At 37.4% G+C, this 20,586-nt stretch overlaps 1 protein-coding gene across 4 annotated transcripts in view; it reads left to right on the top strand.

The window, feature by feature from the left end:
• LOC138757894 (TBC1 domain family member 14-like) overlaps nucleotides 1–20,586 on the top strand; it is a 95,356-nt gene that overhangs the window by 48,817 nt on the left and 25,953 nt on the right. For 2 of the 4 annotated variants that reach the window (XR_011353953.1, XM_069925980.1), the window contains exons 5-11: nucleotides 979–1,061; nucleotides 9,250–9,367; nucleotides 10,147–10,253; nucleotides 11,223–11,303; nucleotides 13,018–13,107; nucleotides 17,964–18,058; nucleotides 19,394–19,465. Coding sequence is in view for 3 of the 4 variants with exons in the window: in XM_069925980.1 (XP_069782081.1) it covers nucleotides 979–1,061; nucleotides 9,250–9,367; nucleotides 10,147–10,253; nucleotides 11,223–11,303; nucleotides 13,018–13,107; nucleotides 17,964–18,058; nucleotides 19,394–19,465 (646 nt within the window). In the remaining variant the exon portion in view is untranslated. Of the gene's footprint in view, nucleotides 1–978; nucleotides 1,062–9,249; nucleotides 9,368–10,146; nucleotides 10,254–11,222; nucleotides 11,304–13,017; nucleotides 13,108–17,963; nucleotides 18,059–19,393; nucleotides 19,466–19,779; nucleotides 19,923–20,586 lie in introns of all 4 variants that reach the window. The other 2 variants (XM_069925982.1, XM_069925981.1) reach the window with 2 other exon arrangements.

Consider the following 20,586-nt stretch of genomic DNA (forward strand, 5'->3'; position numbering starts at 1 on the left):
TGCTTAAAAAAAATTAATCTCTAATGTATGGTTTATTACAAAGAGAATCAGTGAAAGAAGGAATTCATAAATCTAGATTAAGATGGGAAGAAGATTTACGTAGGCAGATCAACAGAATTGGGAAGAACTATGTAAAGATAGTATGACAAATAAGAAAAATGTGAGATATTGGTTCAGTATAACTTCTTACATCAATTATATTTTACACCACAAAAAATAAATAAATTGAAATCAACGATCAAATTTGTGTTTTAGATGTGGTCAAGAAATTGGAACATTTTTGCACTCCACCTGGGAATGTCCAAAAGTAAAACCATTTTGGATAGGTATTAGGAATTGTTTAGAACAAATTACAGGAGTAAAATTTCCTCAAGATCCAATGTTGTTTTTGTTAGGAAATGTTACAGGAATCAGTCCAAAGTTGAAGTTCACTACGTATCAATTGGAATTTGTGAAAATTGCTTTAACAATATCTAGAAAATATATTGCAATAACATGGAATTCAGATACTGATTTGAGTATGGAAAGGTGGAATGTTGAAATTCATAGTTGCTTTACCACTTCAGAAAATAACATATAGTCTTAAGAATAAATTTCATGTATTTTGGAAAATATGGAGTGCCCATATATGCAAAAGATGGGTATTAATCTTTCATTTTTTAATATTTCTTTGGAAGCCTAAGTCTTGATAGCCTCCCCCAATAAGAGCAAGGTTTTCTTTCCCTTTTATAACCATATTGTATATTGATCAATGTAATTAATCAATTTTAAGTTTAAGAATTCAATGTGGAAAAATCTATAAATAAAATTATTTAAAAAAAAAATGAAACCCTATGTTTTGTCATTAGCTGACTTAGTTGTATCGTTTTGCAGATAACACAGATCTAAAATGCTTCATGTTGAACTATTTAGTTGTTAGAGGTTTTGCCAAAATTAGCAAATTGGCTTGGAGTGAATAATCCTTGAATTTCTCCTCAGGAATCTCCCAGCAAAACCAGCAGAAGAAGCTGAAAAACACAGGCAACAGTATGCAGAGATGGTGGCTCAAGTGAAAAAACGAGGTTAAATACCACTTGTTCATTATAATTTTAGTAGAGAACAACAGGTATCTTTAAACTGAGTTTTTTTTCCCCACAATATAATGGCACTATGCTCATTATATAGGTTTGTTACTAACTTTTGTTTGCCCTCTAATGCCCGCCATCTCATCTTCTTGCATTAAACTTTGAATGCTCCTTTGAAGGTGAAGCTAGTCTGATTTCACTTGGACTGTACATAAAACCTAGAAATCTACAGCACAGTGCAGGCCCTTTGGCCCACATGGTTGTGCCTACCTAATAACCTACTCTAACAACTGCCTAGAATTTCCCTATTCCATAACCCTCCATTTTTCTCCATTCCATGTACCTATCAAATAGTCTCTTAAAAGATCCTTTTGTACCTGCCTCCACCACCATTGTTGTCAGCATATTCCAAAGAATTCACCAATCTGTGGGAAAAATTTGCCTCTTTCATCCCCACTGTACTTGCTCCCAAGCACCTTAAAACTATGGCCCCTGAGGGTAAAAAAGCCTCTGGCTGCCAACACAATCAATGCCTCTCATCTTGTACATCTCCACCAGGTCACCACTCATCCTCAGTTGGTCCAAGGAGATAAGACGAAGTTCACTCAATCAAGACAGGTTCCTTGTAAATCTCCTCTGCACCATCTCTATAGCATCCACATACTGTAGTGACGTGGCCAGAATGGAACCCAATATTCCAAGTGGGGTCTAACCACAATCTTGTCTTGCTGCAACATTACTTCAAGACTCTTTCAAAATTCCTGTTTTGCAGAAGATGTAATGTTGCATGTAATTTTCTTTTGTATGCCTTCTGGCAGTCAAAGGGTCACAATTAGAATTGCTCAGTGGCCCATACAGTAGGAGAAAGAAGTAAAGCAGAGTCCCTTCAGAGAAGTGGAGTATCTCTAGTTTTGTTCCAACACTTCTGCAGCTCAGACCCCATTTCATCCATTGGCAATCTGAGCTCCAGATCAGGAAGTCTTCAGTGCCCAAGGCCCTTCTTACCCTCAGCACCCTCTTGAGTCCTGGCTCTGATTCTTGGTTCCCATGAGCCAGTCTTCAGCATCCTACAGCCTGTGTACATCCTTCAGCTGATGAATCCATTGCTAGTCTATTGCCGTGGTCACCATCCTTTAGAGTAATCTCCTATGCTTCTCCTTCTCAACAAGGATGGGGGGGCGAGGGGGGGCGGGGTGTTCTCCTGTTTTTCTGGGGTCTTGTGCCGGTCCACTGCTCTGCTGGAGTCTGCAACCTCCCCCACCCCTGTAGCTGCTGCCAAGCACAGGAGCCACCATCTTCGGCATGGGACCCCCCCCCCCCCACCTCCAATTGCAGGATTTAATTTAAAAGCCCCGTTGGCTCCTTTTACCGGCATTTTAAAGCTATACAGAGCTCTCAATGTTGGGACTGGGTAGTTGGATCCTGTGGCGCAGCACTCTTCTCTGCTTCCCACTATCCTGGGTCTTCCGTTGTAATGAAAGCCAACACACCATACACATTCTTAACAATGTTTATAATGTCAGTGGTCTGGTGGGAATTGGAGGGTTGGTTAAATGTTTTTACCAGCTCATCTATGTTAGAAGGGAGTTGAGTTTATGAGGAATGTGTATGACCTTTAGTAATGGAGCCATGTGGCCAATTCTGATTTTTTAAATTTTCTTCATTCTTGTGTTTGAAATGGGCAGCTGATTATATGCCAACAGTTTCACAGAAGATAGGTGTTGGACATCTACACAACATAGAAACAGATCCTTCAGACCACCACATTTGTGCCAGCTATTATGTTTATCAGTAGTGGTGCTTTGGCGGCACTACAACTCACAGGAGGCATTGAACCGACCATGTAACGTCAGTGCATGATGATGTCAGCATGTGTCGAGCGCGTGATTCTGGCTTTAAAAAGGTTGCGCAGGTGATGAAGAGTAAATCCATTTGATTCACTCTAGAAATGACTTGTGTGGTTATTTCATCGTGTCCACTGTGAGTCCAGAAACTTATTTTTGGACAAACATAGACTCTGTGGCTGTGAAGCTACCACCTTTCTGGATAACTGAGCCTGAACTGTGGTTCCACACACAATTTCACCTTCGCAAAATCGAGTTGGATACCACTCGTTATTACCATCTCGTCGATGTTCTGGACCAGGCCATCGCTAAGAGGGTTGGCAACTTCTTATGGAGTCCACCATGTACCAGCAAGTATGATGCTTTAAAAGCACTTATATTACGTGCATATGGTATGTCCCGTAGGGAAAGGGCAGCCAAACTACTACATTTCGATGGGTTGGGAGACTGCTCCCCCTTCAGAACTAATGGATGAAATGTTGTTCCTAGCAGCTGGTGAAAGGCCCAATATGTTATTCAAGCAGCACTTTTTGTAGCGAATGCCAGATGATATAAGGCTCTTGTTATTCAAGTGTTCATTTGAAGACCCAAGGGCTGTAGCGATGGAAGTAGACATTCTATGGCTGGCTAAAAAGCACAGCAAGGAAAGACAAGTCTGCACAACCAACCCCTCTGATATTGACCATGTGCCACACTCTCGTGCTCTTAGCACATCACTCTCTATAAGCAGGCAACACCCCAAGACAAGCAAGCAGCCTTTGGACACCTCGTCTTGGTGTTATTACCACGGGCATTGGGGAGTAAATGCCCACGAGTGCCTTTCACCTTGCCTGTTTGCAGGAAATGCCTCGGTCAACTGCCAGTAAGGGCTTCGGCAGTTGGCAAGAAACCTGCAAGCTTACTGTATATATGGGACCATTTATTCCAACAAAAATTTCTGATGGACTCTAGTTTAGAAGTTAGTGTATTTCCACCTACCGGTTTTGACACACGCCATCCTACCCCAGAACTGCAACTACGAGCAGTTAACAGTTCCAACATTCTGACCTTTGGGCACCAGGAAGATGAATGTCAAGTTCGAGAATCATCTCTACACTTGGCCATTTATTACAGTACCAGTATCCTGACCTTGGTGCAGATTTTCTTCGGGCTCATTCATTCCTCATCGACTTAAAAGGGTGTTGGGTAATAGATGGAACTACTTCTCAGACTATTCCCTCTGGCAGACGCCTACACCCCTGCTTTGCGCCTTCAAACATTAAATAAACCAGTAGATTACTTCTCTACAATTTTCTGCCTCCACTGCAAAGCACGGGGCTACTCACCGTATTTGTACTAAGGGGCCTCCTATCCATCCTAAAACACGCCACACTTGCCTCCAGAGAAGCTGTGCTTAGCTAAGGAAGAGTTTCCCAAGATGAAGGAACTAGGCATAATTTGTAGGTCCAACATTCCCTGGGCATCTCCATTACATATAGTCCTGAAACACAATGAAGGTTGTGGATATTACAGGTGGCTTAATGACACCACCATCCCAGATTGTTATCCGATACCTCATATTAAGGATTTCTTGGCTAATTTGCATGGAGCGAGGATCTTCTCCAAAATAGACTTGGTGCTTGGCTATTACCAAGTACCAGTAGAGCCAGAAGACATTCCAAAAACATCAATTATTACCCTGTTTGGATTGTTTGAATTTTTATGAATGCCATTCAGATTAAAGAATGCTGCTCAATCATTTCAAAAGATAATGGATGCTTTAGGATGTGGTATGACCAATGTCTTCATTTACTTTGATGACTTTTTAGTGGCCAATGGGACAAAGGAAGAACATTTGGAACATTTTTGTTCACTTTTTATTCGTGTTCAAAACTTTGGACTGACCATAAATCCAGATAAATATGTTTTTGGACAAGAAATTATTGATTTCTTGTGGGGCATGGGATTATTCAGGAAGGCGTGACACTGCTGCCATCCAAGGTTGAGGCCATTACCAAGTATTCAAGGCCTACTATGGTTAAAAGTCTACAGAAATTCTGGGGAATGGTATATTTTAATTCTCGGGTTCTTCTGGGAGCAGCTCATACCATGAAGCCTCTTTTCTATTTACTGTCTGGAAATGCCAGAACATTCCAAAATTGAAAAGGGAAACAATCCTTGAAGACAAAAGATTTGCTGACTCCTGCCACTCTGCTCAGCTACCCAGTTTTAAATGCAGCCACCACACTTTTTACAGATGCTTCCAGTATGACCGTAGGAGGTGCACTTTATCAATATGTCAATGGGCAATGGAAACCGTTAGCGTTCTTCAGCCGCTATCTTTGTGAAGCAGAGAAGAAATACATTAGTTTTGATAAGGAGCTTTTGGCCATTTACTTGTCTATTCGACACGTCCATTTTTTTTTGGGAAGGCAGAGATTTTACTACGTACATCAACCACAAGCCCTGAACATTTGCATTTTCCAAGGTTGCACACCCCTGGTCAGCACAACAACAATGGCAATTATCATTCATTTCAGAATTCTCCACAAAAATACTACATAATTCCAGAAAAGACCATGTAGTAGCTGATTCACTGTCCTGCTTCTGCTCCACTCGAGGTTTCGTCTGTAGATCAAGGTATTGACTACACATCTTTGGGTGCAGCCCAAGAACATAACCATGAGGCAAATGCTTATCGGACTGCAATCATGAACCTGCAATTAAAAGATGTTTATTTTGGAGTTGATGGCAAACTACTCCTCTGTGATTTATCAATGGGACACCCATGCCCAGTAGTTCTGGATCATGGAAAATTCGAGTATGGTCTCTCACATCCATCCATTCGTATGGTTTCAGACAGGTTCTTGTGGCACGGTCTTAAAGACGTTACACAAATGGTGAGTCCTGTATTGCCTGCCAAAAAGCAAAAGTTCAGCGACAAACTAAGGCACCACTGCAGTCCTTCCCAGCAGTTACTTGTCATTTTGCTCATGTCCACATGGACATTGTTCATCCGCTCCATTTCAAGAGGATACCATTATCTTTTTACAGTAATACAGGATTACACGGTGGCCTGAGGTTGTGCCTATGGTGGATGCAACTACAGACACTTATGCTCAGTTGTTCCTCGATTCCTGGGTGTCTTGTTTTGGTTTACCAGCACGTGTTACTTTGAATAGAGGACCACAATTTACTTCCTTGCTGTGGACGGCCTTGTCTCGCTTGCTCGGTACAACAATTCATCATATGAATGCCTATCATCCCCAGGCCAATGGAATGGTGGAAAGATTTTATCGACATCTCAAGTCAGCCTTGATGGCATGGTTAGAGGGCCTGAACTGGGCTGATAAGCTGCCCTGGGTATTACTGGGCATTAGATCAACTCCAAAGGAGGACCTCCAAGCTTCATCTGTGGAGCTCATGTACGGTGCACTGTTGGTGGTTCCAGGGGAGTTCATCTCCTACCATTACAACTCCAGTGAAGATCCTAAGGAATTGTTGAGCAAGTTAAGGGTTACTGTAGGAAAATTTACACTTGTACCACCATTGTTTTATGAAGAACACTCTTCTTTTCTACCGGAAGACCACAAAAACTGCAAATATGTCTTAGTCTGTAGATAAACACTTGGTCAACCTTTGAAGGACCTTATAGGATACTCAGACAAGCAAGTTCGACCTATATTTTGGTCATAGGAGGGAAGCCACAGTCTTTCACTATTTGACATACTTAAACCAGCTCATGTGGACGTCTTCCCCAGTGCAGCAGCCAACAGTCCACCTCCGACAACCTAAAAGTCAGGCAAATCTTTCTTCCAGTTCTGGAGAGGGGCGCATGTAGCAGCACTATGGCAGCACTACAGCTCTCAGGAGGCATTGAACCAACCATGTGACATCAGTGCGTGATAACGTCAGTGCGTTTCGAGCAAAAGGTTGTGCGGGTGATGAAGAGTAAATCCGTCTGATTCACTCTCGAAACGCCTCGTGTGGTTATTTTGTTGTGTCCACTGCAATTTAAATGGCCACAACCTATATATTCTAATCACACTTGTCAACATTAAACCCATGTCTCTCCAAGACTTGGTCATTCAATTAACTGATCAGATGTTTCTTAAATGTTACGACTGTTCCTGTCTCTATTACCTCCTTTGATGACTCATTCCAGATAACTACTTTTGCGTGGAAAATTTTGCCCATCAAATTCTCTCAATCTTTTCACTCTCACCCATAATCTTTGCCCTCTTGTTTTTAGATTCCTCACCGTTGGAAAACGACAATGGCAATTTGTTCCGCTCTTCTCTTAATTTTGTATATTTCACCTCTTAACCTTCTTTGTTCCAGGGGAAAAATGAGCCTATCAAATCTCTCCTGACAACTCAAGCCCTCCAATTCTGTAAACATTGTTAAGAATCTTTTCTAGATCCTCTCTAGCTTAAGTACATTTTCCTTTAGTATTGTTACCAGAAGTGGACATAATAATCCAAGTTTATCCAAACCCAAAAATTTGTAACAGGATGTTCCAACTCTTGTACTTTTGCTAGATAAAAAATTTTGCTACTTGCCTTCCTTGCCACCCTGCCAAACTGCTATTTTCATGAAACTGTGTTATTCCTTTTTTGAATATTTTATTTACGTTTTAAGAAAATACAAAATATAGGACTCAATTAATAAAATAACAATAATGCATTAAATATAAAATGATAGAAAAAGCATTCATAAGGTCCCAAAAAAAAGAAAGGAGAGTCATTCTTCTCCCAGCACCCCCTCCCCAGATTTGAAGAAAAGGGGACAGACAGCAGGGAATAGAGGGAGGGTAAAAAGAAAAAAAATAGAAAATAAAAAGCAACAGGAGCACGGTTCGACACCACAAAGTCACATTATTTTAAAAGCATTAAATTTCTAGTAAGGAGTATACTTTTTGATAAATATCAAAATAAATTATATAGTCTAGGCATTTAAGTAATTAAGTATGGTTGCCAAATTTCGACGAACATATTTTTATTTATTCCTAAGACTCTTAAGTAATCTTCACAAGGGGAATACATCTTCCATGTTCCAACGATCACTATGAAATAGGGAATTGGATTTCCATGTTACCACTATACATTTCCTGGTAATTTTCAATGCAGTTTTAATAAATTTGGATTTACTTCTGAAGAAGTTAACTTTTAAAACTGCCAAATTTCCCCATTTTAAAAAAACAAAAACAATTCTGGGTCCAAGAGATAAGTTCACCCCCAAAATTTTTGTCAACACCAGCCCCCTCTGCCCCCCCCCCCTCCAATTCTAACCAAAAGTGCAAAACCAGGTGGAATGTGAAAAGGTACCTACATCTATACAACGCTGAAAATACCTATCAGAAAATTCTGGTTTATTTTTATGCATCTTTTGAGGTGTGATATATAATTGGTGCAGAAAATTACAATGAATCAGTCTATATCTAGAATTAAGGTAGTCAATGCCCAAATCTGATTTCCCATCTCTCCCTCGATCTATGTAGTCCAGATTTTGGGCTTTAATCTTGGATCAGAGCATATATTAGAGATAAATATGGTTGGATTCCCATTTCAAATTAGAATTTCCATGTCTGAGGACATTGGCAGGACCATTAATGATCCCCACTTTTTCCTCAAAAAAAAAATCGCAATTGGAGATGGCAGAAGAATGTTGTTAGGTAAATTTATTTATTTTAAAGTCCCTCAAAAGACATCCAATTGCCTCTGTTTATCCATGTATGTATTCCTAGGTCTCTGTTCAACAACATACCCCAGGACAATGTGTATGTTCTTCATTGGTTTAACTTCACAAAATGCATCACTCATTTAAGTTAAATTCAACCTGCAATTCCGTTGCCACTTTTCCAATTGATCAATTGCCTGTTGTCATGTTAGATGACCTTCATTATCCATGAAACCACCAATTCTCATGTTTGCAAACTTATTAATTATGCCTCCTACATTTTTATCCAAGCCATTAATATATGTATGACAGACAACTGAGAACCCACCACCAACCTCTGGACATAGAAACATTCCTCTATTAAGATCTTGTGCAACACAGCTTATTTTGGCTAGCTCAGCATGGATTCCTTGTGTTCCAGCTTGACATCTGGGATCTTGCACAAACCCATTTAATGTATGCTCATTAAACCACACTTGACAATATTTATAAATAAGAATTGCATAGTAGGTTTGAGGGAATTTTTGAGGCTCTAACTCTTGGTGCGGGAATTTAATGGGGGGGGAGCGGCCAAGATGCATGGAGAACAATTCTGGGATGCCCCCTTCATTTTAGTGTAAAGAAAGCCACACCTTCATCCAACAAAAATGCATATTCAACTCAGAACATCTGCTCTTTTGTAGAGCAAAAGGATGCCCAACGGCGGAGGAAGCTTTTGGAAGACAGGTGTAAACTGGAAGAGACCATTGGCAATGCTGTGATGACCTGGAACAATGAAGTCCTACCCAATTGGGAGGCTATGTGAGTGAGCGAGAAACAAAACTTTTCTATATCGTAAAATAAAGGCAATTATTTTCTGTGCATATTTGCTTACCTTGTTGCACTGGACTGGTGTTATACGAATTGGCAACAGAATTTTCAAGTATTTACTGTTGTGCAATAATGGTATCAGTAATACATCATTAGATTTTCATTCCATTTTCCTGAATTTTCTCCCCATTCTGAATAAATTGTTTCTGGCATAATGTAAGGCCTGTACTTGGCCATTCTGCATGTTAGCCTGGAATGTACATGATTTTTGGCTTGGTGTAGGAGGAACAAATGAGCCTCGTGGTCTTCAACGCATTTGAGAATCTTTACTCTGGCTTTGGTGACTGGAACAAAGGGTCGCAATCTACATTTTACGAAGCAAGGGACTGAGATGATGAATGTGCTTGGTAGTGAACCTGTGGTGTTCTCTGCCAGCCTTCATCTTTTCTCCAGTATTAAACATTTGCTTTCTTGTTTTCCAATTCTGATGAAGAGTCATTGATCTGGAACTTTGATTGACCTCAAGTTTTTCCAGAATTTTCTGTATTGATTTTAAATTGAAACATATGCCATCTTCTCTCACTTGTGTCATTGGTGGATTTTCAGGAATTGGTTCAAATTGTTTGGGTCACTGACAAGATTAACTTTTGGCAAAATTATTTTTATCCTTGTCAGTTTTGAAAAAAAAATCAATGGCTATGCATCTTGTCTGTGAATTTATAATTACTACTGTTAACTGTTTTCAAAATGATCTTTTAATAACTTTGAAGGTGTAGTTCTCGTAAAGTTCGTGATCTCTGGTGGCAAGGAATTCCACCAAGCGTAAGAGGGAAGGTGTGGACCTTGGCGATAGGAAACGATTTAAACATAACTCATGGTGAGTCTGTAGAGTTAACCATTTTCAGTGGTTCCACTAAATTAGAAATATTTATGTTTGAATTATCTAAGAATTATTCTATATACAATTAAGTGTATTTCTCAGTATTATTTTCTTAAGTTGGATATTTGTTTGCTATGGTTGAAATTGGCTACTCCTAGGTTGCATATAGAAATAATTGAAAAGAATACTGGAAAGAAGTAATTTTTTTTGTGTGTGTGTACCCAATGGATTAGGAAATTGTATCAAAACCAAGAGTCCACCATCTTTTTTTTCCCAGTAGAGACATCTTTTAAAAATAGCATATGTTTTTCCTACTTGTTTCAAAACTTCTGTCATCTTTCTGTTGTTTATTTAGTGGGCATCTATCCTGATTGCTAGATTATATTTATCCCCTTGTTTGGTCTCATGATTGAGATGAATATGCATCCAAACATCCAGAAATTATGCATTTGTTGATTTCCTTAATTTTTTTGTCTATTAATTATATTTTTCTTTGCCTTTTTCATTGCAACATCTAATATCCTGGTTATGAAATTACATTTTTCAAACTGCATTATCCACCACACTTGTAAGCTAAGATGTGCATCACTTTGATTACAGTTGATCCTTAGCACTGTTTTCTGAAAAAACTGTAAGGTAAATTTGACTTTTACAATTTGGATCCATAGTGCACCAGCTGGTTTCTCCTCAAAAAAAAAACCCCAGAGCTGAAAATTTGTGTAATTTGACTTTCTATTCAGTAGACATCTATTCCTATGGTAGTGAACTTTTCAGATGTGCAAAAATGCAGGAACAAAATTGAATCTATTTTAGTACGTGCCGTTAAATCTTCCAAGGCACTTTTCTTGAAAGTGACCTGCTTCATTCTACTTGATATAAAATTGCTACACTAGATTTTTCTCATTTGAAATTTTATTAATGCTTGAATTGATGCATTATAAATTTTCATATAATTTTGCCTTTCAGAACTCTATGAAATTTGCTTATGTCGAGCTAAAGACAAATGTAGATCTCTCAGTACAGCACACTCTGATATGGACAATGAAGGTACCTGTATTCATTTTAAAATTTTGCCTTGGTGCTAATGGAGAGGCTTGCATAGAACTACCACAGGTTTTATTATGGATTTAATAATATCCTTGACATTTTTAAAAGTGAATAACAAATTAAATATCTATGCAAATTTTGTCAGCACTAATAAGGAGCCTTGGCTTGTTGAGTACTGTCTGTGTAATGTTTGAGGATGCTCAAAAGAAGAGAAAGAAGGGGAGCATGCCCATGCAAAAGATTTAGACAGACGTGTTTTGTTTGAGCTCTCTGTGAAGAGTACTAAATAAATGGTCAAAACTTGAAAATCAAGATTATCTTCATCAAAACTGGATAAAACTAGCATGAAGATGCCAAGGCAGCCAAGAACAAAGTTTGAAGAAGCTCCTATTCAACATTGGGTGAAAGTCCGAAAGGGAGGGGTGCAAAAATGGCGATGGGACTAGCATAACCCGATAGAATTGGGGAGTCAGGTCAAGAATTAAGCATCATCCTGGAAAAAATGGAGAATTTGTGTAACCGATTCATAAATGTTGAAACAGTGATGAGAGATATGATGGAGAAAATGATGGGAATAAAAAAGTGTTGAAGACCTGATGGAGAAAATGGGTCAAGCAGAGAGTGAATTGATAAAAACGCATGAAAAACTTGAGGCTTGGGGTGGGGGGAAGCCAAAGAATGAGAGTCTGATAAATAAAGACTGGTTGACAAAATTGACCATATGGAGAATTTTAGTCGATGGAAAAATGTCCGAATTATTGGACTGAAGGAAGGAATTGAGGGAAGATACCGGTTAACCTTTGGAAGAAGACAAATTTGGAGAAAAACTGCATTTTGAGAGAGCTCACCGAACACACGGACCCAGAAGAGCCAGCAATCAAGCACCAGACCAGTTCTGGTGAGACTTAAGCTACTGAGAACGGGAGATAATTCTGGGAGCAGCATATGATTACTCTAAGCAGAATAATGACCTGCCCGAGGATGATCATGAAAAGGTACTTTTTTTTCCAAAACTTTAGACCGACCTTGATTAAACAAGGAAAATAATCGGAAGATGTGAAAAGACAACTACATGCTAAAAAATTGAAATACTCAAAGATATATCCCATGACTTTGAGGGTTTAATAGCGGAAGGGAACTGGCTTTTTTTCAAAACCAAAGCAAGGTGGAAGACTTTTTACGAAGTTTGTAACAAAAAAAATTGCTGAGGGAGAAGATTGTGAAAATATTTATAATAGAATTAAGTAAAAGTTTTTTTTGTTAAACCATCTTGTGTTTGTTGTTTAAAAATAGTGTTTAGAAATGCTTACAGAGAGCTCAGTAAAAGAAAAAAAATCTGGGAAAAGTGTAGCAGGGTAGAGACTCTGGTCTAAGGGGGACGAATTGTGTCTGGAAAAGAGTAGCAAAAAAAGGTGGCACTAAATGGAGGGGTTCCTCTTCCTCAATAGATTCCGTGGGCTTTTTTCACAGGCTTTCGGAGCTCTGCATATACATCATAGTTGGGGCAGGGATATTGTATGTTTTTCTTAAAGGGGAAGGATCACATTATTTAAGAGTCAAAGAGAATTTGCTGTTCAAAAAATATTGTTTTAAAGAAGAATATGGTAGAACATTAAAACTTATTAGTGCTAATGGAATTAACAGGTCGGTGAAGAGAAAACGGGTCTTGAAATACCTAAAAAAAAAATTAAAGGTAGATATTGTCTTTTCACAGGAACACATCTTGCCAAATTGGAACGCACAAAATTAAAAAGTGGATGGGTGGGGCAAGTAATATTGTCTTCATTTGGATCAAAAGCAAGAGGTGTAGTGATTTTAATTAATAAAAATATACCATTAATAATAGATATTAACTGATCAAGCTGGAAGATTTGTAATGCATGCTGCAAAATTTGTGCAGAATCATGGACGTTTATGTACACTTATGCCACAAAATATGACGATGAGGTCTTTATGAAGGATATCTTTTTTAAAACTGCAGGGGGAAGACCATATTGATTATATGAATATTGATTAGAGATTTCAATTTTTGTTTAGATCTGATATTGGACAAATCAGCAAGAACAGTAACAAGGGTGAAAGTTGCAAAAACAAAATTATCATTTATGAAGGATTTAAAATTTAATTGATCTATAGAGATGGCTCAACCCCTTAGAAAGAGACTATTCATTCTACTCAAGGGTACACATACAAGGTGATTCACATACAAGGATTGACCTATTTTTAATGTCTGCCCAGTTACAAAGTAGAGTGGTAAAACGGAGTATTTGGCAAGACTTTTATCAGACCACTCGCCATTAACATGAACTATTATGATAATGGAAAAGAAAATATTTATAGATGGCGCTTTAATGCTCCATTATTAAAGAGGAAGGATTTTTGTGAATTTATTAGGAGACAGGTGGAAATATTTTGTGAAAACAATCTTCCTTTCCCTGACAACAGTTTTCTAATATGGGAAATACTTAGTTTTATTTGAGGGGACAAATTATCTCTTACACTAAAAATCTTAGAATATGTGAGTGATTTAGAAAGTCCAGACAAGGATATAACACAATTTATTAAAAAAAAATCAGGAATACAAGAAAAAAATTAGAATATTAGAGAACAAAAAAAATTACTGTGACAGAGTATTTCGAGGTGGTTTGGGAGGAATTGTTAGAGCAGGTTGCACACAAACATTTTAAAACCGAATTTTTGCAGAGTGCTATTTTGCTGAAAGCAACAAAGTAGCAACATTCAGCAGCATGCCTGGGAGAGCATGTGATCTTTGCAGGGAGAGGAGAACAGCTTTGCTCTCAGAGAGGGAGAGAGGAAGGGAGTGAATGAGAGAGAAGGAGAGACAGAGAAATGGGTTCCAGAGGGACAAGCTGGCAAACTTTGGAAGACTGCCTGGTCAAAGGAGAAGACTAACTATCTGAAAGGTGACCTGAAAGGAAGAGGATCACCTGGAGAACCATGAATGGGGCAAGTTTTGTCAGCAAGACTGATTGGAAAGGAATCAGGTGCGCATGTCCTGGAACAAAAGGAATCTCTCTCAGAAAACCAGCAAAAACCCTCCTGAGTGGTAACCATTTTCCTGTTAAGCACCAAAGCCTAGTGAACTTTATTAATGCTAACTTCTGTGCAGAGTACAAGAATTGCTTGCAACTGGTGAGATTGGCCTGTAATCCAAAGAACTTTTCTAATCTTAAATATACATTACATACACTTGTGCTTAGTATTAGAGGGGGAATTAAGTAGGTTAAGTAAGTTGATAGTAATAAGTTAAAGTTTAATTCTGTTTTCTTGTTCAAATATAATTAAAAACTCCTTTTGTTTAAGTATCCCTTTGTGTTGTGGTGCATATCTAATGCTGCTGGTTTATGGGGTCCATAATATTACAATATAAGTTACAAATATTTAGAATGGAAAAAACTAAACAAAATTATTATGAAGCAGGAGAACGGGCACACAAGGTTTTATCTTGGCAGGTTAAAGCAGAGGAGTCATCCAGAATGATAAATGCCATGGAAAAAGAAGCTGATGCTATAACATGTAATCAAAAGGAAATAAATAATGCGTTTAGACAATACTAAATGAAACTATATAAATCAGAATTAGGAGATGAAAACAAGATGGAAGAATTTTTTGACAAATGTTGAACTTCCTAAACTAGAAGAGAGAGAAAAAGATGATTAAGATGCTCCTTTTACAAGTGAAGAAATAGAGAAACTTCTGAGTACTTTACGGGAGAAGATCGGTTCCCTCTTGAGTTCGATAGACAATTTAAAGATTTGTTGATGGCTCTTTTGATGGATGTGTTGGACCTGGCAGTGGAAACCCAGACCCTCCTGGAAACTTTTTCAACTGCTCTAATTACAGTGGTACTGAAGAAAGGTAGAGATTCAATAAAAACCTCATTGTACAGACCTGTATCACTTCTGAATGCAGACTATAAAAGTCTAGCTAAGGGACAAGCCAACAGACTGAGTATTTACTAAAATTAATAAATTTTAATCTGATGGGATTTGTAACGGGAAGTCATTCTTCAAATAGTCCAAGTAGATTATTCAATATAATACATATGAAAAAAAATCAAGGTTGAATCCAAACATAGCTATTAAATGCAGAAGAGGCATTCGACCAACAAGAATGGTCTTGTATAAAACATTGGAAAAATTTGGTGTCGGTCGAAAATTTATAAATTGGATAAAAACTCTTTATCATAAGCCACAAGCTAAAATTATAACTAATAACCATATGTCATCTGTTTTAGCCTTGAATAAATAGAGTAGATAGGGGTGCCCCCTATTACTAGCAGTACTAATCCTAGTTATTGAACCTCTAGTGGAAATTATAAGATCCGGATATTAAGGACAGGAAGAACATAAAATTAGTTTATTTGTTGATGATGTGCAATTATATACGTCTAACCCAGCTGAATCACTGATAAGATTATGAACAATATTTTTAAAAATATGGAAGAATATCAGGATATAATATGGATAAAAGTGAGATAATGCCATTGCAGAATTTTGATTATGAAAAGATACCAAAAAAATAGTAAATTTAAATGAAAGAAAGATGGAATTAAATGCTTAGGAATAATGACATAGTTTACAGAAATTATATAAGCTTAAATATACCCCTCTATTAGAAAAAAATAGAAAATGATTTACAGAAATGGAAAGATCTACTAATGACATTGATAGGAAGGATGTGAAGGTAATGCCAAGACTACAGTATCTCTTTCAATCATTGCCAAGTGTACTGACTAAAAATTTCTTTAAATTATTATAATTGTATAAGCTGTTTCCTATGGAATAACAAAGTGCCAAGGATTGCACTGGAAAAGTTAACATGGGACTTTAAATTGGGAGGACTTAAACTCATGGATTTTAAGTGTTATCTATCAGCACAAGCAAGATTTCTATCATCTTTCTTTGAAGAAAACAGCCCCCCCCCCCACCCTTGTAGATTCAATTGGGACTGAATTCAATCAAAGAGGAGACAATAAAGGACTTTATTTGTGTGGAATGTTAAGTCAATAACAAAAAAATGGGATAATCCTATTTAATACAAATGATTAGAATATGGCAAGAAATAAATGAATGTATTGTGAAAAAAGCAGGTATATCACTGAGGACACCATTATGTAAAATCTACTACTGCCTATGAATATGGGTAAAAAAATATTGAATTCATGATATGACAAAGGAATAAGATGTTGATCATTGTTATGTGGAAGGATCTCATGTCTTTTGAATAATCAAGAAATAAGTTTTTTTTTGCTTTTTCCAGTTAAGATTTTCTTAAGAGAAAGATAGGAACCAAACTTGGCCCCACCTGAAATTAATGAGATGGAACAAACGATTTGGCTGGGGATCACATTTGATTGGTGTTTGGATAGCATGACGCCAAATATAAATACAAGATATGATATATAATTTTCTACACCAATTATATTTCACACCACAGAAATTGCATAAATCAAAATCTGATATATTGGAAAGGAAGTGTGTTTTAGGTGTGGGACTGAAATAGGAATGTTTGTATGTTCTATGTGGTTGTGTGTGAAGATGAGACCTTTCTGGCAGGATATCACTGAAATACTAATAAGGATAATGGTGGCCTTGCACACGACCTGGAGCTTTATCTTTTGGGTAATTTTATTGAAATAAGTAATAAACTATTTGTTAAAATAGCCTTAGCTGTGGCTAAGAAATGTGTTGCAATTATTTGGGAATCCAACACCCCTCTACAGATAGCACGATGGAAGACAGGTGAACAGTTGTGTATCTTTGGAAAAAATCACATACAATCTAAAGAACAAATATGACATATGTATAAAAATATGGCAACCATATTTGAACTATATAGAGGCCCAAATAGAGAGAGAGAGAGAGAGAGAGAGAGAGATAACAGTATATGGATTTATACTGTAAAGGGGCTGGAAAGGAAGAGGTTGTTGTGTTTTGTGTATTTCGTGTGGGTGTATATTTTGATATGTATATTTATGGAAAAAAGCAAAAATAAAATATTCAAAAAAAGGAGAAAGAATGGATTTAAATCAATAAGTACATTGCTTATTTGCAGATTGCAATGTGCTTTTAAAGAGCGATTTTAGTTTATTATCAAGTATTGGGGTTCACTTTATAAATACAATTTCTTGCAATAATATCATCCATGATATTATTGTAAGTGGCCTATTGTGTCAATTTTATTCTGGAATTAATCAAGGGCCTTTATTCAACATGAGCAAACCTTTCATGCTTGTAGTTGGGTGAGAACGGTGGTGGAGGTGAGCTTATGGGCTTCTAATTTGCTTCGATTGGATGCCTGATCACAGATCTTAAAACTGATTATCTGCCCACTTTTGATATTTGTTGAAAATAGCCTAATATAGTCCCTCAAGGTCAACAAAATGAAATTGGTTATTGACAAAATGTGATACTTTAATCCCGCAAGGTCAACAAAATGAAATTGGTTATTGACAAAATGTGATACTTTATACTTTTAGGAATATGTGACATAATCTTGAGAGTTTGTACTAAAGCTTGAAGAAAATTAAATTCTTTCAGGTCTTGCAATGGTTTAAGATCTTCATTTCAGTACCATAAATGAAACAAAGTAACATTTATGACATTGTACTGATGAGTGTATATCTTGTCTTTTCAGATCAAGGATTATCTGCAGCAGACAGGGAAGCTAGTCTGGAGCTCATAAAGTTGGACATTTCTCGTACATTTCCAAGCCTTTGTATATTTCAGCAGGTAAATGTGGAACTGAATAATTGTTTTCTGCACAATAAAGCTAAATCTATCAGATTCAGATTTATTGTCAGAATACATACATGACATTCACATACAATCCTGAGATCCCTTTATCTTGCAGGCGTGGCAGAATTACCACTAATTGGTAGTGCAGAAAATAAACTGTTCACAGTGTGAACATGTAAACAATAAAAAAAACTGTAAACAGATAATGAATGTAAACAAACTGTGCAATACTGGGAGAGGAAAGAAAATCAATTAAGTGAACAAGCAAGAGTCCTTAAATTAGTCCCTGACTGAGTTTGTTGTTGTTGAGTCTGATGGTAGAGGGGTAGCAGCTATTCCTGAACCTGGTGGTGTGAGTCTTGTGGCACCTATACCTCTTTCCTGAACAGTGAGAACAGTGTGTGCACTGGGTGGTGTGGGTCTTTGATGATTGTTGGTACCCTCTGACAGCAGCATTCCTTGTAGATGTACTCAGTAGTGAGGAGGGTTTGCCTGTAATGTCCTGGGCTGTATCGACTGCCTTTTGGAGGGCATACACCCAGGGCCTTTGGTGTTCCCATACAGCTGGTCAGCATACTTTCCACCACACCAGATGTTTGCCGGGGTTTCTGATGTCATACCAATAATCCGCAAACTCCTGAGGAAGTAGAGGCATTGTGTTTTCTTCACGATGCCATTGTGCATTGGGTCCAGGAAATATCTTCCGAGATTATGTATGTACTGAAATGTGTACAATTAAGTCTGATGCACAGTATAGCTCTGTGTAATTACTGTCATGCCTAATCTATAAATGTGTAAATAACATTTATGGAATGCAGATCAATGTGTTAATAAGTTGTAGATTTATGATGAGACCATTCCCCAAAATTGTCATTTCCAAAAGTAGTTTTAGGATATAAAGAAACATTTATAATGTTATATGAATGTAATTTCCTAAAAATGTATACTACTGCAGTAATGTGATTGAAAGCCAGTTTTCCATCATTACTGAATTTTATAAAGCTTAAAATTAAATGCAGGTAATTTCTGTATATAATTTCAAAAGTATTGAATCTTCTAAAGATGCAGGCACTGTGATTTTACTGCATTAAATTTAAGAATATCTAACAATTTTGGAACCATTGTCGGTTTAAAAAAAGCTATTATTCATACTAGCTGCAATCTTTTTGTAAAAAGGCTATTTCTATATGAATTTTCTCTATGACGTCAGAGTTTCACTGTAATAGTGTACTGTTTTCTACTTCAAGCTGGTTGTTATTGGAAGCATTAATTTAAAATCAAGTCCTTTTAGTTATGCTGTGCAAAACTATTGTCCACTTGTTTCTGCAGGGAGGTCCTTATTATGATATACTGCACAGTGTTCTTGGAGCCTACACCTGCTACAGACCTGATGTAGGATATGTAAGTTACCTGCACATCTATGTGACAGCAGCACCTCCTTGTGCCTCTTCAGGATGCTGCATAAAACTTTCAGCAAGATTTTAGACATAGAACAGGTGTATTGCATTTTTTGTTACCATATATGCTGTTGTATAGGACGACCCGAATTCCACCTAAAATGTTCATTTTGAATGATCCCCTTTATATAAGACTACCCCAAATTTGGCACTTACTGCTGACCAGCGCATGCTATTAAAAGCAAATCACAATATTTTAATTAAAAAATTACATGTAAAGGTTTAATTGGATATTTTAAATTAAACCACTGCTTAAAGCCTGTACAGAACTCAAGGTTCAGACCAGGTGGATGGACGCTGTGGAGGAGCGCCAAGACGTCGCAAATAACTAATAGGACATGCGTGAAGTTGTGTCGGAGCCAGCAGGAAGATCGCAGTGGTGTTGAGACTTCACCATCAAGGTACAAATTTTAAGCCCAACGTATGGGACAGCTCAATTTTAAGGTGAATTAAAAATTTTTTGGATTGTCCTATATGACAGCATATTTGCAGCACAGCGCAATAGGCCATTTAAATGCTGATGACGCTATTATATACACGCAGGCTGTTTCAAAATTACATGAATTATGATGATTCGGCATTTCTTTTTAAGGTGTTGGTTAGTAATGATAAACTTAGAAAAATCATTGCCACCTTATCCAGAAGGATGAGCTGCTTTACCATAATTGCTAAGTTGTTCAGTTTGAGGCGGTGAAGCATATGCTTAGATCAGGCAGGAGTGTGGACAGGAAAAATAAGTTTCCGGTTGACTACTTTTCCTCTCCCTTTCAATTTTGCCATTTTCAAATTTCCACCAAAGCAAATCTTTTGGATGTAATACTTTCACACTTAGTTGTGTACAATTGGGACAATTTGAAATTAGTCAATGAGCAGTGAGGAAGGAAGTAACCACAAGGATATGAGAACACAACAACGTAATACAGCAGAGCTCAGAAGTTTCCAAATGTGGAAATACTTAAATAAAATCAAAATTTCCCAAAATTCATAGACGGGAACAAAATTAATCTTTTGGCTGTGGATCTTCTGAAACAAATCTTTTCTTTTCTCTGAACAAGTGCAACTGCT

This window comes from Narcine bancroftii, chromosome 3, assembly GCF_036971445.1.
Source record: "Narcine bancroftii isolate sNarBan1 chromosome 3, sNarBan1.hap1, whole genome shotgun sequence".
NCBI lineage: Eukaryota > Metazoa > Chordata > Chondrichthyes > Torpediniformes > Narcinidae > Narcine > Narcine bancroftii.